This window comes from Macaca fascicularis, chromosome 5 (assembly GCF_037993035.2).
Source record: "Macaca fascicularis isolate 582-1 chromosome 5, T2T-MFA8v1.1".
In the NCBI taxonomy this organism is placed as follows: domain Eukaryota; kingdom Metazoa; phylum Chordata; class Mammalia; order Primates; family Cercopithecidae; genus Macaca; species Macaca fascicularis.
In genome coordinates, this window is record NC_088379.1 from 144,156,001 (window position 1) to 144,181,411 (window position 25,411).

Consider the following 25,411-nt stretch of genomic DNA (forward strand, 5'->3'; position numbering starts at 1 on the left):
AGCCAGAGCTACTTGGGAGGCTGAGGGAGGAGAATGGCTGGAACCCGGGAGGCAGAAGTTGCAGTGAGCCGTGATCATGCCACTGCACTCCAGCCTGGGCAACAGAGCAAGACTCCGTCTCGAATAAATAAACAAATAAAAATAAAAACTACGATGCACTTTCAGGATAGCATGCTCTTTGGATCTCTTTAAATAGTGACAGTTTATATTTGAACAGTATCTTTCATTTTTCAAAGCACTTTCCCCCAACATTTTATTATGAAAATCTCCAAATATATGGAGGAAAAATAATTGTAAGTGAACACTCGTGTCAGGACTCAGAAACCGATACCCCAAAATGTGGGGCTTTGACATGTTGAATGGAAGCCTCAAGGTCTCTCTGACCTCACTGCCCTGCACCATCTCTCCCAAAGCACAGGATGAAGTTGAAGTTCCTTTATCTGGCTACGATCCAGACCCACCAAAAGGAACAATTGTTTTTTCTTCCCCTCTCTGTAAGACCAAAAATGTAACCACCCGAAAAGACCCTTTCACAAGATAATGTGCAAGTTCATCCCTGTGCCCTGATCCATTCACTTTCCCTAGTCATCCCCTCAACACAATGCCTCTGCTCCTCTCTCCCCAAGTCTGTTTGCCAGGATGGTAGACAAGCTTCTGAACCCCGTCGGGCATGTGTTTCTCCCTGTGCACACGTTAATAAATGCATATGCCTTCTCTCCCATTAATCTGCCTTTTGTGAGATGATTTTTCAGTGAACTTCAGAGGGCAAAGGGAACATTTTTCCCATGGTCCCTATACCCATATATACCCACTACCTAGATTCAAAATCAACATTTTGCTATATTTGCAAAACACTTTTCATAGGCTAATTTTATTATCACCTTAAAAAAAATTTTCTTTTTACAAGTACTACTCCTTGTGGAGCAGGGCTACCCCGTAGGCAGTGTGCCCAGAGTAGCTTATTATCACCTTTTACTTCACCTAATGACTAAGGTGTGATTCTATGTTTTATAGATAAGGAAACTGAAATTGAGGCTTTAATGACTTCCAAGGAGCTTATCTGCCAGAAGTTGTAATCAACTTGTGCCAGTTGATCTGTCCACACCCTCTAGGAGTTAGACACCTCTAGGTCTGAAAAATATTTAGAATATTCCTGTGATGAAAAGTTTGCAATTCCACAACATAGGGGAATCAGTAAAATCATGGGAAAACCAACAGAATACATTTCTAACTCATGAATCATTCAGAGAAGAATCCAGTCTTGGGTTTTCCCTCCCCCTCATCCCATTTCTATTCCTGATTAGTCATCATTTCCTGCCCAGCCTATCTGAGATGTTTCTTCCATCCTTTCTTTTCCAGTAACAGTAACCTGATGCAGATCTACAGTATGTTATCTCAGCTGATTTCCTTTCTGCCTTTTCATGAACCAGAGACATGTGATTTCCAATTAAAGCACAGCCCTGACCATATCCTTGCCCAGCTTACAAAACGTCAACGGCTCGAAGCTATCTACCGAGTTAAGCCTACTATAATCCCCCTCCTTCTACACTACAACCTATCCACGCATCTGTCCTCTTACTCCTTAGCTTCCATCTTACATGAATGACTAAGAGTTGTTTCCCCAAATACACCCTTATTTACTTTTTTCATTTATAATTCACCACCGCCCCCACCAAAGTTTCACGTGGGTAAATTCTAGACCTTCACGTCATAGGCCAACTCAAATGCCAATCCTTCTAATGTACCTTCTAGAGATCCCGGGCCTGTTGTCATCTCTATCGCCAATCTTTGGCATCTTGTGGCACTAATCTCAGTCTACCTTGTTGAGCTTTCTGATCTGATTTCCCTTGCCACCTTCTTCTGCTCCCTTTGCCTAAGTGTAACACCTCTGAGGAAAGGGACGCTGTTTTAATCACCGTCGCCTCGCACATAGTCGGTGCTTTATTGTGCTTAATGTCGTTTAACGCAACACATCCTGCCGAGGGGGTCGGAGGCGGACGACTTTTGCTGTATCCACACAGACCCGCGCATGCACACACGGACGCCATCTGCAACTCTGACAGACACGTGTCCCCTGGGCCACAGCCCTGGAACTGTCTCGGGATTCCCAGCCTGTGGGCGTTTCCATGCTGGCCAGCGGAAGGGGACGCTTTTTGCTTCAGAACTGCTTCAACGGATATCTCTTACTTTAGACCGCCTACAGATTCTACCCGATAAATCAGCCTAAGCTCTGCTTCCTTTTAAAACAGCATTACGCCGGGTCGAGGGAGCCCGGCGTGGCCGCGCAGTGGCCGGGTCCCGCGGATCCCCCTCCACCTCCCACTTGGTAGCGCCCGCTTTGTCAGCGCGCAGCGCTAGCCGAACGGCCTGCAGCTCTCGCCAGGTCTCACAGCAGACGGTGCCGACGCAGCGCTCTGGCGCCTCACTCTCCGGCTCTGCTGCCCGGGATTTCCCCAGGACCTGCGCCGCGCGAGAAGGAGCCTGGGAGCATCCGCCCAGACTGCTCGGACAGTCGGCTCGACTCGCTGCCCTCGGCCCCAGCCGGGCTCCGCGTTGGTGGCGGCGGTGCCCGGCATGTTTCATAGTCCGCGGCGACTCTGCTCGGCCCTGCTGCAGAGGGACGCGCCCGGCCTGCGCCGCCTGCCCGCCCCAGGGCTGCGCCGCCCGTTTTCCCCGCCGGCGTCTGCTCCCAGGCCCGCATCCCCCAGGCTGCTGGCGGCGGTCTCGGCGGCCTCGGGCGCCGCGAGGTCGTGTTCCCGAACAGGTGAGTGCACCCCATTTCTGGGCGGAGAACGCCACGGCCGCCAACGCTCGGCCGCCACCTGGAGACAGCGCGGAATGAATGGGAAGCCCGGGGCTGCAGTTCGTGGGATCTGGCCTGAAACCTTCCCGGAGCAACCTTTTCTGTTCGCTTTTTCCTCTTTCCCTGTCCCCCGACTTGCCTGGGGCTTGCATCAAAGCTGGTAAGAAATGGGAGGCTGTATTCAGGTTCTCGCTTGACCCTTGGAGGCCGTGCTTTCAGAATTTCTTGCTCTTGACCTACGTTAAATTTCCCCCTTCCGAGGCTACGAGTTACTATTTTGGTTACACTTTTTATTGCACGGAAATTAACGGAAATTTTTATGGAAAAAAATCTAAATGATGCTTATTTGTTCATATGGCTTTCGTGGTCTAGATATTAAGTTTTTTAAGTCGTGATAACACATTGATTCATTTAACGTTTCTTTTTCTTTCTTTTTTTTTTTTTTTTTTTTTTTTTGAGACGGAGTCTCACTCTGTCACCCAGGCTGGAGTGCAGTGGCAGGATACCGGCTCACCGCAACCTCCGCCTCCCGGGTTCAAGCGATTCTCCTGCCTCAGCCTCCCGACTAGCTGGGATTACAGGCGCCCGCCACCACGCCTAGCTAATTTTTGTATATTTAGTAGAGACGGTGTTTCACCATTTTGGCCAGGCTGGTCTTGAACTCCTGACCTCGTGATCCACTCACCTCAGCCTCCCAAAGTGCTGGGATTACAGGCGCGAGCCATCGCACCCGGTCATTTTACGTTTCTTTGGATTTTTTTTTCTTTTTTGGAGACTTCAACTCTTTTTTTTTTTTTTTTTTTGAGACAGAGTCTCGCTGGTCGCCCAGGCTGGAGTGCAATGGCGCGATCTCGGCTCACTGCAAGCTCCGCCTCCCGGGTTCACGCCATTCTCCTGCCTCAGCCTCCCGAGTAGCTGGGACTACAGGCGCCCGCCGCCTCGCCCGGCTAATTTTTTGCATTTTTAGTAGAGACGGGGTTTCACCGTGTTAGCCAGGATGGTCTCGATCTCCTGACCTCGTGATCCGCCCGCCTCGGCCTCCCAAAGTGCTGGGATTACAGGCTTGAGCCACCGCGCCCGGCCTGACTTCAACTCTTAATACTTAACATAATTTTGTGTCCTGTGTACCTAAGATCTTGTAAAAGTGAGGCCTTAGTTTCACCAACAGCTGTTTTTATACATCATAGTAATTACCCTTTTTTTTCCCCTTTTTAGCCACCTCTGTTTCTGCCTGGGCACACATTACCGTGGCCACAAATTACATACAAATTAATTATACTTTTAACATTGATAAATTTTTTCTTTCAAAACTAGGCAATACATAGCATTTTTTTTTTTTCCGAGAGGGAATTTTGCTCTTGTTGCCCAGGCTGGAGTGAAATGGCGCGATCTTGGCTCACCGCAACCTCCGTCTCCGGGTTCAAGCAATTCTCCTGCCTAAGCCTCCCGAGTAACTGGGATTACAGGCATGCACCACCACGCCTGGCTAATTTTTGTATTTTTAGTAGAGATGGGGTTTCTCCATGTTGGTCAGGCTGGCCTCGAACTCCCGAACCCAGGTGATCCGCCCGCTTCCGCCTTCCAAAGTGCTGGGATTACAAGCGTGAGCCACCGCGCCCGGCCTATAAAGTTTTAAAAATAGGCCGGGCGTGGTGGCTCACGCCTGTGATCCAGCACCATGGGAGGCCGAGGCGGCTGGATCACCTGAGGTCAGGAGTTCGTGACCATCCTGGCCAACGGGTGTGGGCGTGGTGGCACTCGCCTGTAATATCCCAGCTAAGAGGCTGAGGCAGGAGAATCGCTTAAACCCGGGAGGCAGAGGTTGCAGTGAACCTCTGGAGATCGCACCATTGCACTCCAGCCTTGGCGACAAGAGTGAAACTCCGTCTCAAAATAAAATTAATAAAAATTTTAAAATGCATATATATATGCATTTTATATATATATAATCGTTTTATATATATACATATATTTTTATATATATGTATATATATAAAACGATTATCTGGAATGTGATTGAAGCCAGTACTTTAAACTCTATTTGCATTGCTGGCGGATGTTTAGATATTTCCCAAACTAGTTTCAAACTCCTGGCCTCAGGCTATCCTCAGACTCTGGAGTAGTGGAGATTTGCAGGTGGAAGCCAACCACGCCCAACTTAGTTGTAAAATTAGGATGTTGAATTGGTTGCTAGAGACTCTGAACTATATTGTTCCTTAGAATAAACTTGACAGTTAGATTCCCCACCCCCACCCCCAGTTTCGTAGGAATGTGGCACATTGTGAAATAACTGCCAGAATGGGTATACCACCTGATAACTTTTTTCTTGCTGGAAATTTTAAGAACTACATTGTTAGGTTTGAGGTAGGAAAAGTAAAAGAAAACGAGATGATGTCTTTTGTACCAGCTTTTATCTTAAATTCCCTCAGTCTCAGAGGCAGGGTTAGTAGGTGCCTCTTGGGAATACAGTTAGCTTGTGTAAAACAGATAGAGATGGCTGTGTTATCTGAGCAATTACTGTTATCTGAGTAATAAATATCAGGTCAGATTGGAATGTTGGGCTTTTGACTCAAAGTGTTGAATGAACTTCTTTTAAGAAATCTCCTGAAACCCCCTAGTTTTACAGATTAGGAAATTGAAGGACTTTATGGTACTTAAACTTTTGTAGGCAGTTACTGTAAAGTCTAGACATTTTTCCTGTATCATGCAGTTTTAGCTTCGGCTTGTTGGAAGAAACATGTGCGTGCATTGATTCATTCATTGCTTGTTCACTCATTCCAGATCTTTACAGAATGTCTCACACAATGTAGGTGCTTTATTATAGGAGCTAAAAAGAACATGAGCTTTTTAGTCAGTCCCTAAGGAGTTTACTGCCCAGTAAGAGATGAGATTTGCACAAAGAAATGGCTGTTCAATGAAATGAAACACCTTTTATTCTCTGGACTTGGAAATGGCACAAGGGTGCAGGAAAGCAGGAAGTCCCTTTTAGGCTTCTAGAAGTGGATGGCATTTCAGCTGGCTCTTGAAGCATGGTTAGTATTGGAAGAGATTACTATAAAGCATTTTGTTTGGAAAAAGCAGGCATAAATGCAGAAAGGCATGAGACACAGATGAGGAAGGGTGAGAGAAGAGGCACTTTGCAAAATGGACATTGTTTTCCAAAGAGCCTCAGAGCCAGCACTAAGTACTTTTTAATTTTAATTTTAATTTTTTTTGAGACAAGGTCTCGCACTGTTGCCCAGGCTGGAGGGTAGTGGCACCACCTCTGCTCACTGCAAACTCCACCTCCCAGGCTCAAGCAATTCTCCTGTCTCAGCCTCCGGAGTAGCTGTGACTACAGACACACCGCTGTGCTGGGCTAATTTTTGTATTTTTAGTAGGAACGGGATTTCAACACGTTGCCTAGGCTCTCTCATCAGCTCTGGTGATCCACCTGCCTTTGCCTTCCAAAGTGCTGGGATGACAGGCATGAGCCACTGCGCCCAGCCTATTAAGTGCATTTTTAAAATGCAGATTCTTAGATCCTACTATAGACCTATTAAGTCTGAGTCATTCATGATGGGCCCTGGATTCCACATAACCAAATGAAATGACAAAAAGAATAACTCCAGATTGTTATTCTATGCCCTCAAATTTGGACATCTGGCACCCATATGTGAGAGAGACATTTAAGGAGCCGAAAACTCCTCTCCACTCCTGAGCCTTTTGATGGGGAGTGGTGAGTCCCAACACCTGTCCACATTTGCTAGTCAGTTCCTGCATAACTTAATGCCCCTTGGCAGTTGGTGGTTATTGGGAAGATAAGTACAGTCCCTTTGGAGTTATCAGATTCCAGGTTTTTAGAATTAAAAGGTGACCTTGGGGATGATCTCGGTGTTTGGCTTTCTTTTCGCAAGGATAGCAGCCCCCATAAGAAGTAGCAGTTGCCACAGTTACTGTACTGGATGAAACAAACGCAGTTGGAAGTCATCCGTGGGTTTATAAATGCTATCCTCCACATCCCTCCTCAGAGAATGAAGAGTTGGCTGAGCTACTGTTCTCTACCATTAGAACATTTGCTTTTTTCATGGTACAATTTTAAAGGCAAATGCCACCAACTCATTTGAGAAGGCAGCTTTATTTAATATGTCCTTTAACTATGTGAGTAAACTGCTGATGAGAGAAGAAATGGGAAAGCTTGTAATTATCAAGCTGCTATGGAATAAATTGCTTTCCTTGTGGGAAAACTAATGTATGATTTTTCTGTTAGGATTCAACGGCAACAGTTTAAATATGGTGAACTGGGGTTCTTTGGGATTAATAACCATGGCTCCAGATTCACATTCCACACACTTAACATTTGCAAATCATTTAACCTTGCTTGCTGTCTCAACACTAGACTTTACTTAGAACAAATAAGATGAATTGATAGCAATTTATCCACAAGCTTTATTGAACAGTACATGTAAAATGCGACATGACTAATTGCAGCGGGAGTTGGAAGAGAAATCGGTATGGCTGAATTTGTCAAGAAACACTTTGCTTTGAATTAGGTGAAAAAGGAGGGTGCTTTGGAAGGGGACAGGTTGCAGGGTGAGGGGGCTAGGCAGAGAAGACCACACACTGCCTAGAAGAAGGTGGAGCATGCAGGAGCTGTGGCAGGCATCTTAGGAAAAGAGGTATAATCAGAATCCTTTGGGACACTTGTTAAAATGCAGATTTCTGGTCTTTCACCCATCTTGAATCAGTTTCCTGTGGAGAAGTCTGGTGGAGTACATATTTAACAAGTGCCCCAGGGGATTCTTCCAAAAAGATTAGGGAGTATTCATGAGCTCTGCCCCTCCTTTCCCCAAAGGTACTTATTCCTGGAAAGCTTGAGAAGCTCTGGAGAGGATTCTGGAAGAGCCTGAAGACCTTTGGCTGGGCATAGTGGTTCATGCCTGTAATCCCAGCACTTTGGGAGGCCGAGGCACGAATCACTTGAACTCAGGCGTTCAAGACCAGCCTGGGCAACATGGTGAAACCCTATCTGTACTAAAATTTAAAAAAAAAAGAAAAAAAAAAAAAGCCCAGTGTAGTGGTGCACACCTGTACATCCCAGCTGCTTGGGAAGCTGAGGCAGGAGAATCACTTGAACCCGGGAGGAGGAGGTGTCAGTGAGCCGAGATTGCACCATTGCACTCCAGCCTGGGTGATAGAGTAGGAGCAATACTCTGTCTCTAAAAAAAAGAATCTTTGAGCTTGGGGCCTAAGGCAATTCAAGAGACCCCTGAGCAAGAACGTTGACCCCCAACAAAAGCAGCTTTAAAACAAATTTGTATATTTTGTCGAGATGGTTTTGCCATGTTGCCCCAGCTGGTCTCAATCCTGGGCTCAAACAATCCTCCCACCTCAGCCTCCCAAAAGTACTGGGATTACAGGCATGAGCCATCACGCCCTGCCAAAAGCAGCTTTTAAGAAAGGGAAGAAATTCCAGGGCGAGGCACAGTGGCTCACGCCTGTAATCCCAGCACTTTGGGAGGCCAAGGCAGGTGAATCACCTGAGGTCGGGAGTTAGAGACCAGCCTGACCAACATGGACAAACCCTATCTCTACTAAAAATACAAAATAAGCCGAGCGTGGTGGCGCATGCCTGTAATCCCAGCTCCTCAGGAGGCTGAGACAGGAGAATTGCTTGAACCCGGTGGAGGTTGTGGTGAGCCGAGATCGCGCCGTTGCACTCCAGCTTGGGCGATAAGTGTGAAACTCCATCTCAAAAAAAAAAAAAAGAAAGAAAGAAAAGGGAAGAAATTTGCATATTAATGAAAAGTTCAGTGAGAGGAAACTTGAGACTGACATTATAATGGGAGTGTGTATCCATGTAGTCGTATAACTTATAGAGTGGGATAATCAAGGAGGTTTCTATAATGTTTACTAAAAGGGAGGCAATTGTGTTCTGGCTTCTTGGAGTTAGGAAGGGAGATACAGCATCTGTATTTGCTGTCAGGAGTCACTGGTGACTAATCAGAGTTTATAGGGCTTTGATAGCCACTTAAGTGGTGGTTATACTTCAGTAAATACTTAGAAACTTGAAGGACAGTGTGCATGGGTGTTTAGCCTCATAGTAAACCTGTTTGGACGTTCGTGGAAAGCAGCTAAGATACTTTTTATTTATCGTTATTCTTAGAATGGGAGAAAATCAGCCTTCCCACGGAGGGAGTGAGACCTCAAGTGAAAACCTTAGCTGTCCTCTGGCCCTGTGGGGCCTCAAAGCAGCACTTGAATCATATATTAATACTTAGCAAGAATTCCGTGTCAGCGATGTGGGCAACAGTGCCCAGGGGAAAGAAGGCTAAACAAAATTGGTACCATCCAATTTGAATGTCCCTATAACCATTTTTTTCTCCTTCCAGTATAGACAAAAAATGCATGGGCCCCATTCAGATCTTCTGGATTTTAATATCTCCAAGTGGGGCCTGAGCATCTGCTGATTCTGACGTAGGCCCCGGGTAGACACCAGCCATATACTGAAAACACAGGCGGACACCTGAGGAGGCTCGTTTTACTAAATGTTTAGAAGCCTGTTCTAAGTTTCTCAATGCATTGATGCGATTCTCCTGTCTTCAAAAGTTAGAGACCACTGTTGGATTGTGGAGAGTTGTGCAGAAAGGAACATTTTTATTTTATTTATTGTAGAGACGGGGTCTCACTGTTGCCCAGGCTGCTCTTGAGCTCTTGGCAAGTCCATGAAAATAAGTGCTTAGAAGTTATGATGCCGGCCGGGTACAGTGGCTCACGTCAGCACTTTGGGAGGCCAAGGAGAGGGGGGATCACTTAAGGTTAGGAGTTCGAGACCAGCCTGGGCAACATGGCAAAACCCTGTCTTTATGTAAAAATTAGCCAGATGTTAGTGGTGTGTGCCTGTAATCCCAGCTACTCGGGAGGCTGAGGCAGGAGAATTGCTTGAACCCAGGAGGTGAGGTTGCAGCGAGCTGAGATTGCACCACTACACTCCAGCCTGGGCAACTGCGAGACTCCATCTAAAAAAAAAAAAAAAGTTCTGATGCATCCGAAGTGACAATCAGAATTGTTCTGGAAGGATATCTGGGAAGTTTCTTGGTCTTGTTGCATCCTCTCCAGCTGTCTTCCTTTCCCTTTTCTATCTTTCCTCCAACTCTTGAGGTTCCAGTACCTAAACAGCTCAGTTTGCCGGTCTGCAAATATGCTTGTAAGTCCAAATATCTTGTCTAGTACAGGGTACAAAGTAAGTTACACTGCAGATTCTAATAATACCTGGGATATAATACTTTTCTATTTCCTCTTGTGTGTTTTGCTTTTATGGATGCTAACTATCATTGAAGTTCTGCTGAAGGAAAATGTTTATCTTTCAAATCTTGTAGGTCAAATAGACTCACTGAGACTTATTTCTATAATTAGTTTCTCTTTCAGGTGGTTCTGAAATTATGTTTGGAAATAGTTTTATGACAGTGTTTTTAATCTGATTTTTAAATTTTAATTTAATATTATTTTATTTTTTGAGATAGAGTCTTGCTCTGTTGCCCAAGCTGGAGTGCGATGGCGCAATCTCTGTTCACTGCAACCTCCGTCTCCTGGGTTCAAGCAATTCTCCTGCCTCAGCCTCCTGAGTAGCTGGGGATTACAGGTGCCTGCCACCACGCCCAGCTAGTCTTTTGTATTTTTAGTAAAGACTTAGGGTTTTGCCATGTTGGTCAGGCTTGTCTCGAACTCCTGACCTCAGGTGATCTGCCTACCTCGGCATTACAGGCGTGAGCCACCACGCCTGGCCTTGCCTCTGAATTTTTAAAGACCATTGTGAGTACTGATTATCTGTAGAGGCTTACAAGATGTCCTTATCTTTGGTATTCAAAAGTTCCATCAGGATAAATGTCTCAGCATCTGATGCGCCCATGCAATCGAAATGCATGCCTTAGCACGTGAAAAGTTAGTATCATTTCTCGGGTTATTTTGTCCACTGTATTGTCTCTTGTCCTCAGGTTCTTGAACTCCTATTAGATTGTTGGCCATGTGGATCTATCCTCCGTGTCTATTCATCCTTTTTTTTTTTTTTTTTTTTTAATTATTTTAGAGACCGTCTCCACTTTGTCACCCAGGCTGGAGTGCACTGGTGTGATCATAGCTCACTGTAACCTCTAACTCCTGGGCTCAAGTGATCCTCCCACCTCAGCCTCTGGAGTAGCTGGGACTATAGGTGTGCTCCACCACGTCTACCTACTTTTATTTTTTTGTAGAGACGGGTCTCAGCTCAGACTGGTCTCAAACTCCTGGGCTCAAGCAGTCCTTCTGCCTCTGCCTCCCAAAGCACTGGATTACAAGCATGAGGCACCAAGCCAGGCCTCCATTCATGTTTTAGTGTTTTTATCTCTTCTCTGTTTCATGAGATTTTCTGAAAATTTTTGTTCTGCAGTCATTTTAAATTCCTAGACATTTCTAGTTGTTTAATTGCTCCTTTTTTTCATAGAAGCCTGTTTTGTGTCTATAATGTCTCTTGTACTTTAAATATATCAAGATGTGTGTGCCTGTTTCTCCTTTAGGCCTCTTTCCTGGAGAGGAGGGGAGTTTGCCTGTTGTTTTGTTTGTTTGTTTTTTGAGATGGGGTCTCTCTTTGTCACTCAGGCTGGAGTGCTGTACCGTGATCTCCGCTCACTGCAGCCTCCATCAACCCGGTTCAAGCATTCCTCCCACCCCAGCCTCCCAAGTAGCTGGCACCACAGGCATGCACCACCATACCTGGCCCAATAATACAACAGTTACTGTATTTTTAGTAAAGACAGGTTTTCCCCATGTAGGCCAGGCTGGTCTCAACTGCTGAGCTCAAGTTATCCGCCCATCTCAGCATCCCAAAATACTGGGATTACAGGTGTGAGCCACCGTGCCCAGCCAGTTCGCATGTTCTGAATGGAAAGGTAATCTGGAGAGTGGGCAGCCAGGCTTCCTTGTTGAATGCATGAGAGGGAGCAGGCTGGCAACTACTGCCTTTGCCAAAGAAAGGAGGGTTTCCTTCTGTGTTCTTCAGTCCAACCCCTCCCCCGCTTTTTAAGACTGTCCTAGAGGTTCAGAGTTAGCTCCTGATCTGGTCTGCTTCTCTTTCAGGTCCATTCACCCTTGCAAGCCATTCTAAAGCTATCGCTCATTTGCTTTGGAGTATTCTTTGGTTCGATGGAGCATGCGAAAGCCACCCTTCCCAGCTTTGTCTGTGAGAGAGGGGACGTGTGTAACTAGTGCCACTGTTCACTTTCATTCTTGAATTGCCCTAACAGTTACCCCCTCAGCCTCTCCTGCCCTTTCTATTTGTTGATTCAGCTTGGAGTTTCTTCAAGGTGCTCTTGGGAAAACCACATTTACCTTTGGTAACTTGTACTGCCCCTTCCTTCACTCTGGTTTTTGTTAATTCAACCTTGTTTCTGTCTTTTTGGAATTCCTCCAAGTTTTTGCTCTATTGATGTCATGCATCCCTTCTTGTTTTCCAGTGTTATTGATGCATTCTTTAAAAAATTTTAAATAGGCTGGGTGTAGTGGCTCACACCTGTAATCCCAGCACTTTGGGAGGCTGAGGCGGGCAGATCGCCTGAGGTTGGGAGTTCTAGACCAGCCTGGCCAGGATGGTGAAACCCTGTCTCTACTAAAAATTAGCCGGGCATGGTGGCAGGTGCCTGTAATCCCAGCAGCTACTCATGAGGCTGAGGGAGGAGAATTGCTTGAACCCAGGAGGCAGAGGTTTCAGTGAGCCGAGATGGTGCCATTGCACTCCAGCCTGGGCAACAGAGTGAGACTCCGTCTCAAAAAAAAAAAAAAAATTAAGTATAGGTACTTTATTTCTTCAAGATCTTAGGAAGGAGAGAAAGTAAATGTATTTTGCTCTCTTGGCCTAGAACCAACCTGCCCAATTATATGCAACATATTCTTTTTTTTTTTTTTATGTGCCTTAATTATTCAAGCAGTGCTCTGGGAATTTGTATATGAAAATTGTTTCCCCTCTTTTTTAAGTGACTAAAAATCTTTTATTGGTTTTATGATATATATACAAATGGACTAGTGGTGAGCATAGCTGCCTTCCAAATGGACTATACAATTTTATTTTTTATTTATTTTTTTGATGGAGTCTTGCTCTGTCACGCAGGCTGGATGGAGTACAGTGGCGCAATCTCTGCTCACTGCAACCTCCGCCTCCCAGGTTCAAGTGATTCTCCTGCCTTAGCCTCCCAAGTAGCTGGGATTACAGGCATGCGCTACCACGCCCAGCTAATTTTGTATTTTTAGTAGAGATGGGGTTTCACCCTGTTGGTCAGGCTGGTCCTGAACTTCTGACCTCTGGTGATCCGCCCATCCCAGCCTCCGAAAGTGCTGGGATCACAGGCGTGAGCCACCGTGCCTGGCCAATTCTTTTAGGGATGGGGTCTCTCTATGTAGCCCAGGCTGAACTCAAACCCCTGGGTTTAAGGGATCTTCCTGCCTCAGCCTCCTGAGTAGCTGAGACTATAGGCATGTGTCACCATGTTTGGCTCATTGTTTAAAAATTTTTATACTTTTTTATTTTATTTATTTATTTTTTTGAGACGGAGTTTCACTCTTGTCACCCAGGTTGGAGTGCAGTGGCATGATCTTGGCTCACTGCAGACCCCACCTCCTGGGTTCAAGTTATTCTCCTGCCTCAGCCTCCCAAGTATCTGGGATTACAGGTGCACGCCACCACACCTGACTAAATTTTGTGTTTTTAGTAGAGATGGGGTTTTTGCCCTGTTGGCCAGGCTGGTCTTGAATTCCTGACCTCAGGTGATCTGCCCACCTCAGCCTCCCAAAGTGTTGGAATTACAGGTGGGAGCCACCATGCCTGACCTTTTGTTTTGTTTTTTTTTTTTTTTTTTTAATGAGACAGGGTCTTCCTCTCACCCAGACTGGAGTACAGTGGCGCAGAGACAGCTCACTGCAGGCTCAACCTCCTGGGCTCACGCAGTCCTCCTGCCTCAGCCTCCCAAGTAGCTGGGACCACAGGCGCATGCCACCATGCCTGGCTAAAGGCTCATTTTAATATAATGTAGAGCAGAGGTTGGCAACCTTTTTCCATAAAGAGCCAGCTAGTAAATATTTTAGACTTTCTGGGCCATATATCTGTCGCAGCTACTAAGCTCTGCGGTTATAGTGTGAAAGCAGCTGTAGACAGTACAATATGTAAACTTTATGATACTAAAATTTGAATTTCATATCATTTTCACATGTCACGACATATTACTGTTCTTAAGGTTCCCCCCCCCCCAACCATTAAAAAGTACAAAAGCGTTTCCTAGCTTGCAGGCAGCACAAAGACAGGATGCTGCCAGAGTTAGCTCATGGGTCACAGTCGGTAGATCCTGATCTAGAGAGGGCTCTGTACAGTCACCAGAAGGCTCCTCATAGTTTCATATTTCCACTCACAACTGTAAAAACACGTCATTTTTCCAAGTGCCCCAGAAATGTTAGTGATGGGGGATCACCAGATTTTTAGGTTTTGCCTTTTCACGTTTGTATTTCAGAGGAATGTGCTAGAAAAGCCCAGCTCGTGGAAATGATTTGTCAGCCAATAGACAATGGAGCACCAATCGAACATGTTAAACTAAGCATTTATCATGGAGGGATTTCCTTCTCCTTAGAGAGCTTTTCCATATGAGTCTGTCATGGCTGAAGGTATGGCTCAGTCTTGTCTGGATGACGCTTCAGCTTTCTTGTCTGGTCTGTGACTGCCTCCTGGCAAAGAGACTTGTTTGAATTGTCACGCTCAGTCTAGGTGCTTGTATTTTTAGACACGTTAGGTTGGGAGTTCTGACCTTCACTTGATCTCTCTGGTAATGCCATGCGGGTCGTGACACTGCTTTGTACACTCTGTGCTGTGCCAGTATGTGTGCTGTGATGACTGTGACGTCGACAGATGGAGGAGATGGAACTTGACCTCTGTGTCTTCCTGGTGTGAAGAATGGGCTGCTGTGTCTGTCCGGGGCCAGGCAGGACAGCTATATCGCAATTACCCTGACGCGGTATCAGCATGGCTGGAGATGCTGACGAGCAGCAGTCCAAGGTGCAGGTAACTTTCTCCAGGGCCAGCCCCCTTACTAGTTGTGCAATCTAGAGAAAGCTCTGCAGTTACCTGATCCATGCCTGGAAAGTGGTGAATATGATACCCACTTCACCAGATTTGAGACAGAATAATGAAAATAGTTGGAAGCAGTCTGGCACATTATCTCCAATGTTAATAATAGTCTCTTTTTTTTTTGAGACAGTTTTGCTCTGTCGCCCAGGCTGGAGTGCAGTGGTGCAATCTTGGCTCACTGCAACCTCCTCCCGGGTTCAAGCAATTCTCCTGTCTCAGCCTCCCAAGTAGCTGAGATTACAGGCACCCACCACCATGCCCAGCTAATTTTTGTATTTTTGATAGAGACAGAGTTTCACCATGTTGGTCAGTCTGGTCTCAAACTCCTGACCTCAAGTGATCCACCCACCTTGGCCTCCCAAAGTGCCAGGATTACAGGCATGAGCCACCACGCCCAGCTGAATAATAGCCTTCTCTTTATGCCTAGGAAAAAAGTGAGTTTTCCAGAATGAAACAGAATAGCTAACATTTAGCTAATCACTTAGGATGTGCCAAGTACCTCTAGTTTAACTCAATCCTCACACTAACCAAATAAAGTAGGTTACACTTATCCATATGAAGAAGATAATGAAGAAGCAGAGAGGTAAATAAGTTATCCAGGATCCTATTAGTAAAAAGTGGAGCCACGATTTGAATTCAGACAGCCTAACTTGAGTCCGTGCTTTAAGACTTGCCTCTGCTGAACCACAGGCTGAACTTCCTGGGGAGAGCTGAGGCTTCAGCTATAAGGCTCAGTACTCGAGGCAGGCCTGTCACAGTCAGTCAGTGACACTCAGTAACAGACTGGGAGCCTGGTCGGTCACTAACTAAAATATTTGATTTCTACCACACAGTAATATCTTCTTACCTTGGCACTTAGTTTATTTTTATTTTAAATTTAATAGCAGTGGGGTCTCACTACATTGCCCAGGCTGGTCTCAAGTTCTTGGGCTCAAGCGATCCTTCTGCCTAAATTGGCACTTAAAATCCAGTCTCTAGGATCTGGAAATTCATGTCATAAAAGCCCACATCATGTAAAATTTGAAGGTAACTGCATTCATTTGCCAGGTGGACCTTCAGGGGACATGTCACACTGTTTGAGTTTTGCTTTTCTTGCTGATGGGTGCACACCAAAGTTTCACAAAAATTTAGAAAGATAGTTACTTTTTTTTTTTTTTTTGAAACAGTCTTGCTTCTGTCGTCCAGGCTGGAGTGCAGTGGCGCAATCTTTGCTCACTGCAACCTCTGCCTCCCAGGTTCAAGCGATTCTTATGAACCTCAGCCTCCTGAGTAGCTGGGATTACAGGCACCTGCCACCAAGCCCAGCTAATTTTTTTGTATTTTTAGTAGAGACGGTGTTGTTGGCCATGTTGGTCTCCTGACCTCAGGTGATCCACCTGCTTTGCCCTTCCACAGTGCTGAGATTACAGGCGTGAGCCACCACGCCTGGCCTAGAGTTACATTTAATGGTAACTTAGGACCTCATTTACACTTCTGAACCTTAGTGTTCTTATCTATAAAGTGGTGTAAATAATGACCAATGGGTTCTTGAGCAGGTAACTGGTTACAGCAATTAAAAATGCTTGGTATACCATAAAAATGCTCCACCAATAAAAGGTGGTCCTCCATCAATGTTTGACAGAATTTTTTGGTACTTTGCTGTCACTTGCCATCTTTTATTAATTGTTTAAATCACTGGACTGGATCCTGGGGGAAATGGTAAATAAGAGAAACAGCCCCTGCCCTTGGGAGGCTTAAAGTCTCATGAGTAAAGGACAGAGGTCGTAGTTCAAATATCCAAGGGTACCCTAAGTAGGAAAAATGGGCCAGGTATAAGAAAAGAAGAGCCATTGGTTGATCCATAGAGCTAGGCCTGTTTGCTGTGAATCTTTGTTGATTCCTTCAATATATATTAAATAAATATATTGTATATCCAATATCCAGGCTGCTTTATTTATTTATTTATTTATTTATTTTTTTGAGACGGAGTCTCGCTCTGTCGCCCAGGCTGGAGTGCAGTGGCCGGATCTCAGCTCACTGCAAGCTCCGCCTCCCGGGTTCGGGCCATTCTCCTGTCTCAGCCTCCTGAGTAGCTGGGACTACAGGCGCCGGCCACCTCGCCCGGCTAGTTTTTTGTATTTTTTAGTAGAGACGAGGTCAGGCTGCTTTAAAGTTGGTGGTTATCTTGTGTGAATTCTCGTTTGTATTGAAGATAGCCAGGTATTCTGGAACCTACTCTAAGAAGGCTAATGAAAATCAGCTGCTAAATTAGCTTAGTTTTGTGTTCAACACGCATGGCCAGTAGATGGCAGCATTGGATTGCTGTTTCAGGGATGCCTTCCTGTGCCGTTGATGGCTTACAGTTTTTGTGTTGTGTGTGCTTCAAGGTTTCCTCGGGCGGAGGTTGATCAACTTCCATAGCTTCCCAGGTGCGTACTCAAGATAATCCTGGCTGTTGCTTGGTTTTTAATTAGCGTTTTTGCCAGGCCACCATTTCAAGATACTAAACGTAAACTGTGAGAGAAGTAATTAGACGCTGAATGGTTTGGGCAAAGCCTAGAACAGGCAGTTGCTGGGCAGCCCGAGGAAGGAACCCTGTGTGGAGCTGTGGGGAGCGGTCTGCCCTGAGTGATTCCTGAGTGCTGTTAGGAGTGCTTGGAACGGTGGGCCCAGTCAGTTTGGGCCTCGACTGTTGGGGTCGTCATCCAGCATTCTAATTATTAATGTGAAGGTGTTTAATTGCAGCCCGACCGTTTTCCTTATGGTCAGCACTCTTAGGAACTTGAATTGTGATCTGCCTGATTGCTTTAGAAGTGTGTAGTAATTGGTAGTATTAAGGGTGTACATATATTCAAATATATTTGTGATTGGCCCACTTGTGGGTTTTTTTTTTTTTTTTTCTTTTTTTTTTTTTAGAGGAAGTCTTGCTCTTGTCGCCCAGGCTGGACTGCAGTGGTGCGATCTCGGCTCACTGCAACCTCCACCTTCCAGGTTCAAGCGATTCTCCTGCCTCAGCCTCCCAAGTAGCTAGGAGTACAGGCGCCTGCCATCACGCCTGGCTAATTTTTGTATTTTTAGTAGAGATGGGGTTTCACCATGTTGGTCAGGCTGGCCTCGAACTCCTGACTTCAGGTGATCCACCCACCTTGGCCTCCCAAAGTGCTGGGATTACAGGTGTGAGCTACCGCGCCCAGCCTCCCACTTGTGTTTTTTAGGAAAGTACAGGTATTACCAAATGGGAGATCACATACTACTACTGTATTTCAGAAATCTAAATAATCTGAATTCTCTGGCAGTTCTTTAAAGGCTGTTTATAAAGGTAAGAAGACTTATATTCTTTTTTTTTTTTTTTTTTTTTTTGAGGCGGAGTCTCGCTCTGTCGCCCAGTTCACTGCAAGCTCCGCCTCCCGGGTTTACGCCATTCTCCTGCCTCAGCCTCCCAAGTAGCTGGGACTACAGGCGCCCGCCACCTCGCCTGGCTAGTTTTTTGTATTTTTTAGTAGAGACAGGGTTTCACTGTGTTCGCCAGGATGGTCTCGATCTCCTGACCTCGTGATCCGCCCGTCTCGGCCTCCCAAAGTGCTGGGATTACAGGCTTGAGCCACCGCGCCCGGCCGAAGAGTTATATTCTTATACAGTAAGATAGCAGTGAGGTCTTAATAATAGTGGTACAAGGAATTAAGACATCCAGTTCTAAATGTATGTAAAAATGTGCTTAAAGAATTAATCGGTGGCAGGGGATGGGGTGATGTTGCTAAATGGACACTAGGCAGAAGAGATAAAGCTATTTTGATGTGCCTGTTAACTGTATGAATTTTGTAATTTGTGTTGCATTGAGAATGGTGGCTGGCCCATTGCAGTGGCTCACACCCAATCCCAACACCTTGGGAGGCTGAGGTGGAAAGATCACTGAAGGCCAGGAGTTTGAAGCCAGCCTGGGCAACTTAGTGAGATCTCGTCCCTATTTTTTAAAATTCTTTTTTAATAAAAAAAGGAAAGGAGAATTACTGTGTCTGTGAAAAGTGAATTGTGAGCAGAAGCCAAATATGTGTGGAATCAAATCCAAAATTTCCAAACACATAAAATTAGACCCGAAGCCAATTTGAGTGCCAAATAGAGTTCAGCAGAGGTTTTGTCAAGATTTGGTACTTTTCAGTGTCTTAATTGCCACGTGGGTGAATTATTTGTGCTGTCTAGCCTTAGGAAATAAGCTTTGAATATTGAGCTATTGCCGGGCGTGGTGGCTCACGCCTGTAATCCCAGCACTTTGGGAGGCCGAGGTGGGCGGATCACAAGGTCAGGAGATCGAGACCATGGTGAAACCCCGTCTCTACTAAAAATAGAAAAAAAAATTAGCCGGGCGCAGGGGCGGGCGCCTGTAGTCCCAGCTACTCGGGAGGCTGAGGCAGGAGAATGGCGTGAACCCGGGAGGCGGAGCTTGCAGTGAGCCGAGATTGCGCCACTGCACTCCAGCCTGGGCGACAGAGCGAGACTCCGTCCCAAAAAAAAAAAAAAAAAAAAAAAAAAAAAAAAAAAGAATATTGAGCTATTATGAATGTTTGAAAATCTTTTTAAAGTCCTGAATAGCAACTCCTATTAAGGCATAAAACTTAAGTAGATGGTTTGAAATCCTGGAAATCAACATGTATTTATGTATGAAAGGAATTTTTTTTTTTAATGGTTGATACTCAAAAATTAAAAAGTGAATGTGCATTAGCTGAGTGTGGTGGCGTGCACCTGTAGTCCCAGCTACTTGGGAGGCTGAGGCTGGAGAATTGCTTGAACCTGGGAGGCGGAGGTTGCAGTGAGCCAAGATCGTGCCACTGCACTCCAGCCAGGGCAACAGAGCGAGACTCCGTCTCCAAAACAAAAAAAAAGTGAATGTGGCCAGGTGTGGTGGCTCACACCTGTAATCCCAGCACTTTGGGAGGCCAAGGTGGGTGGATCACTTGAGGTCAGGAGTTCAAGACCACCTTAGCCAACATGGTAAAACCCCATCTCTACTAAATATATAAAAATTAGCCAGGTGTGGTGGCGTGCCACTGTGATCGCAGCTACTCAAGAGACTGAGGCAGGAGAATCGCTTGAACTGGGTGAGGGGCAGACGTTGCAGTGAGCTGAGACTGCGCCATTGCACTCCAGCCTGGGCAACAGAGTGAGACTCCATCTCAAAAACGTTGAATGTTAGGCCAGGTATGGTGGCAATGCCTGTAATCCCAACACTTTGAGAGGCTGAGCTGAGAGGATTGCTTGAAGCCAAGAGTTCAAGACCAGCCTGGAAACAAAGTGATACCCCTGTCTCTACAAAAAGAAAAAAAAATTTAAATTAGCCGGAGTTGGTGGCATATACCTCTAATCCCTGCTGCTTAGGCTGAGGCAGGAGGTTTGCTTGAGCTCAGAAGTTAGAGGATGCAGAGAGCTGTGACGGCACCACTGCGCTGCAGCTCCAGCTTGGGCAATGGAGTGAGACCCTATCTCCAAAAAAAAACAAAGGGAATGTTAAGTTGTTTTTTAAAGTAGGTGAGAAACAATGAGACTTGTTACTCAGTTATTCTCTCATTTTGTTTTTTGTTTTGTTTATTTGTTTTTTTGAGAGATGGAGTGCAGTGGTGCAATCATGGTTCACTGCAACCTCCACCTCCCGGGCTCAGGTGATCCTCCTGCCCTAGCCACAGGCACATGCCACCATGCCCAGCTAATTTTTTCTTTTTTTAATTACATCTAGAAAAGGATCTCTCTATGTTGCCCAGGCTACTCTCAAACTCCTGGATTTAAATGATCCACCCACCTCAGCCTCCCAAAGTGCTAGGATTACAGACTATTCCCTCATTTGAAATTGGCATAATAAGAGTATCTGCTTCCTAGGATTCTGATGAGAACTGAAAATATAGTTAAAGTTCAGGAGGCTGGGAAGTTCATTCAAAGGGCTGGCATCTGGTAAGGGCCTTGTTGCTGTGTCATGCCATGGCCGAAGGTAGAAGGGCAAGAGAGGGCTGAACTCGCCCTTTTATAAGAAACCCCCCACCCCTGCAACAGCACTGTGTCTCTCCCACCACCATATTGGTATTAAGCCATTGATGAGAGCCATGCCCTCATGACCAGACACCTCCCATTGCCCAGCTCCCAACACTGCTGCTTTGGGGATCAAGTTTCTAATACATGACCTTTGGGGCACATGCATTCAAACCATAATAAAGTGAGGAGAAGAAAAAGGTGGCCCTCAATCTTCAGTCTTCTTTAGTTTACAAATTTAAATACGTAGACTCACTACATTATAGTCCCTAGGTAGTTCTTAGTAAGCCTTAGCACTGTGCCATAAGTATAAAAATAATATGTAAAGTCTATCTAGTATTTACTTTGTTATTAATTCCCTAGCCCTGGTTTGTTTGCTGTGTTGTTGTTGTTGTTGTGACAGGGTCTTGCTGTGTCACCCAGGCTGGAGTGCAGTGGCGTGTTCACAGTTCACTGCAGCTTCAAACACCTGGGCTCAAGTGATCCTCCCTCCTCAGCCCCTCAAGAAGCTGGGACTACAGGCACATGCCACCACACCCAGCTAATTTTTGTGTTTTTTGTAGAGACACAAAAAACATGTTCATATGTTGCCTAGGCTGGTCTCAAACTCCTCGGCTCAAGTGATCTGCCCACCTCAGCCTCCCAGAGTGCTGGGATTACAGGCGTGAGCCACTTTGCGCAGCTCACGTTCTCCTACTTCTCTGGCCATGTCATTTCATGTTGCTTTTGCAGATTTCCCAGATCTCAATCCTTTGATCTTTCTAACTCAATTCAGTCTTTTCTGTACATTAATATCTCTCAATGTTTGTTTCCAGTTTGTAACTCTCTCCTGAATGCCAGTCATCTAATTGTTGGACTCCTATTTTCTGTAAACCCTGTCAAGTCTTCCTAACCACTGTAGTTGGCAACTCTATCCTTCTGGTCGCTCAGCTGGAAACTGTGGACACTTTTTTGTTTTTTTTAAGAGATACATAGGGTCTCGCTCTGTCACCCAGGCTGGAGTGCCGTGGCATGATCACAGCTCATTGCAGCCTTGATCTCCTGGGCTCAAGCAACCCAGTTCAGCCTCCCGAATAGCTGGGACTACCGATGCACACCACTACACCTGGTTAATTTGTTTTTGTTCTGTTTTGTTTTGTTGTAGAGACGGGGGCTGCCGATGTTGCCCAGTCTGGTCTCGAACTCCTGACCCTAAGCGATCCTCCTGCCTTGGCCTCCCAAAGCAGTGTTTTGATTACAGGCATGAGCCACCACACCCAGCTTTCAGGCTCCTTTTTGACTGCTCTGTCACAAATCACATCCAAGTTATCAAAACTTGTTGGATCCAACTTTAGATTTATTGAGAATCCAACCACTTTCACTGCTGCCCCCCTAGTTCACCCCTGCTATCTCTTGCCTAGATTATTGTACGTTTCCTCAAATGAGTTTCCTCCTGTCTGCCCTATGTTCCTGTAGTGTAGTGTATTTTAAATATATCAACCAGTGATATTTTTAAAATGTCAATCAGATTCTCCTCTTGAGTAGAATTCTCCAGCTGCTTCCATCTCTGTTAAAGGCCAAAGTCTTTAGATAGACCAGCAAGGCCCTACTCGATCCGCTCCCTCTCACTGCTTTTTCTCTGACTTCATCTCCTTTTATTCAGACTGTTCACGCCACCGTAGTCCCCTCTGTTTATCAAGCTTGCTACACATGTTCCTCAGGGATTTTGCACTTGCTGTTCCCTCTGCTTGGAATGTTCTATCAGGTCTCCAGCGAGGCTATTTCCTTACCCCTTCCCAGTGTCTGCTCAAATTCCATCTTTTGGTGAGGCCTCCATAAGCGTCACATATCCAATAACAGCTCCCTGCCCACAAGCATTCCCTATTCCACCTTTTCCCTTTATTTTTCTCCAAAGCACTTTTCATTATATGACAGACTACACACATATATATGTTTGTATACAGGGTCTTGTTTGTCTCTCCCCACTACAAAGAACACAAGCTCCATGAGGGCAGAGATACTCCTCTGTTTTGCTCAGTGATATATCTCCAGGGTAGTGTCTGGTACACAATAGGCACTCAAACTTTTTTTTTTCCTAGAGAGATTTTAATTTTTTTTCTCTAGAGAGACAGAGTCTTGCTATGTTGCCCAGGCTGGCCTCAAACTCCTGGCCTCAAGTGAGCCTCCTGCCTCAGCCTCCTGAGTAGCTGGAATTATAAGTGTGAGCCACTGCCTGGTTCCAACTCAAAGATTTGACCAAAAAAATGAATGAACAGCCATTTGTGTCTGTGGTTTGAGTGGGGCAGAAGATGAGAGTGGCCACCCATGGTGGGCCAAGTGGTATACTTGTCACAAATTAGAGTTTCATATCTAAATCCTATTTTTTCAAAGTCCTTTTTCTGGTTAGTCTTATCCATCCTGATTGTTTTAACTCTTATTATACCCTAGTGATTCTGCATAGTTAGCACCCAGTTTTTCTGTCATGAATTCATGAGTATTAATCTTTCCCCAAATACTTGCTAATTTTTTGAGGGAAAATATCAGCACATATTTTATTGGCGTAACTCGAATTGCAGGGAGCACAGAACAGCCTGACACAAGGGAGTCCCTCAGTAAGCTGTCTAGAACAAGGGTGGATGAGTGGAAATGTCTTTCAGGACCATCTGTATCTCTCTGTCCTAACTTCATGATCATTATGCAACAGACTAATGTTTCCCAGGTACTTAGTATTAGAGGGCTTGTCCTGTGTCATGTTGTGGTTAAATACTCTGGCAGGCAGTGTTGCATCAGTCCACCTTGGGGAATATCTTCGGGTTTCCTGTAAGGTCTAAGGGGGCAGAGACAAGACTGTAGTAAACACTTCCTAATGATTCCTCTCTACCTAGTCTCTTATTCAAAATGTAGCCTAATAATATCTTTCTCAGATGAATTAATCTACTGCGAAACAAGGGCAAAAGGGCTATGCCAATAAAACTTGAAAGGCAAATTGCAGTGTATTATTCCATATATGAGTAGTGTTATCACACCTGACAAGAATTATTCATTGTTTTTGAAATACGAGAATAGAAATTCTGAATGAAACATCTTTTTAAATAATAATAATTATTTTTTTATTTTTGTAGAGACAGGGTCTCACTGTGTTGTCCAGGCTGGTCTCGAACTCCTGGACTCCAGGGAACCTCCCGCCTCAGCCTCCGAAAGTGCTAGGATTACAGGTGTGAGCCACCCCACCTGGCCCAACTTTTATTAATAGGAAGATATGTGTCTCATATCCTCAACAGTAGGGATGAGGAACATAGGAACATAGATTTGAAGAGTTTTCCCTGTTCTAACCCAGATGCCTTTTCCACCTGATCTTGGAAAATTAAGATCACGTAAGCCCTCATTTTAAAGAGAAGTAAGCAGATCTTGGCTGGGTGTGGTGGTGTGCACCTGCAGTCACAGCTACTCGGGAGGCTGAGGTGGGAGGATGGCTTGAGCCCAGGAGTTGAGGTTGCAGTGGGCTATGATCATAGCACTGCATTCCAGCCTGGGTAACAGAGTGAGGCCCTTACAAAAAACAGGCCCTTTGGGAAAAAAAAAAAAAAAGGCTGGGTGCGGTGGCTCACGCCTGTAATCTCAGCACTTTGGGAGGCCAAGGTGGGTGGGTCACTTGAGGTCAGGAGTTTGTGACCAGCCTGGCCAACATGGTGAAACTCTGTCTCTACTAAAAATACAAAAATTAGTGGGGTGTGGTGAAACACGCCTGTAGTCCCAACTACTCGGGAGGCTGAGGCAGATGAATCACTTGAGCCTGGGAGGTGGAGGTTGCAGTGAGCCGAGATCACACCACTGCACTCCAGCCTAGTGGTGGAGCGAGACTCCATCTCAAACAAATAAATAAATAAAATAAATTTTAAAAAGTTAGATAAGCAGGTCTAGAGAGTTGTGGCACAGCTAAATAGTCATAGAACTGGGACTAGAATTGCTCTTTTGAGGCCTTAGAATTTGGCCATGCTGCAGTATATCCTGCATCTCAAAAGCTTAGTCTTCTGTTGAAAACCACCAAGAGGCTCTGAGGCCAAATAAGGTAGATGACCAGATTTGATAATCTGCTATTGGTTCAAAATGAGCTGGCTTTAACAAGAATGTTTTCCTTGAGAATTGTATCTAACAGCCTATTAAATGCATTTCAAAAACTAGATCCCCCAAGAGACAACAGGGAATGATAGACTATCCCATTTGATTCATCTCATATATACACAGCAGTCTCAGAATGGCAGTGCCAATATCACCACTACTAATTATGATCACTCAGTCATAATTGCTAGTTATCGCTACAATTAAACTTATGGAAAAGTTTAACATTTTTAAATTGAAGATGCTTTTCTCATCCTGCCACCTCCTTTTTTGGGGTATTAAATCTTCGTGTTCATTGTTGGGCCGTATAGCCGTTATATACTGAATTCTCCCTGACAGTCTCCTTTAGGATTGATTTGCTAAGTAGCTCTATGTTTAGTGCTCTGCACCAGTTCTTACAC

At 45.3% G+C, this 25,411-nt stretch overlaps 1 protein-coding gene across 4 annotated transcripts in view; it reads left to right on the forward strand.

Annotated features, from left to right (window-relative positions):
• Positions 1-2,393: 2,393 nt before the first annotated feature.
• The window catches only part of NOCT (nocturnin), a 30,932-nt gene continuing 7,914 nt past the window's right edge, over positions 2,394-25,411 (forward strand). For 2 of the 4 annotated variants that reach the window (XM_005555932.4, XM_074040492.1), the window contains exon 1: positions 2,394-2,764. In XM_005555932.4, coding sequence (XP_005555989.1) covers positions 2,575-2,764 — 190 coding nt within the window. In that variant the 5' untranslated portion in view covers positions 2,394-2,574. Of the gene's footprint in view, positions 2,964-14,670; positions 14,856-25,411 lie in introns of all 4 variants that reach the window. The other 2 variants (XM_074040491.1, XM_045391852.3) reach the window with 2 other exon arrangements.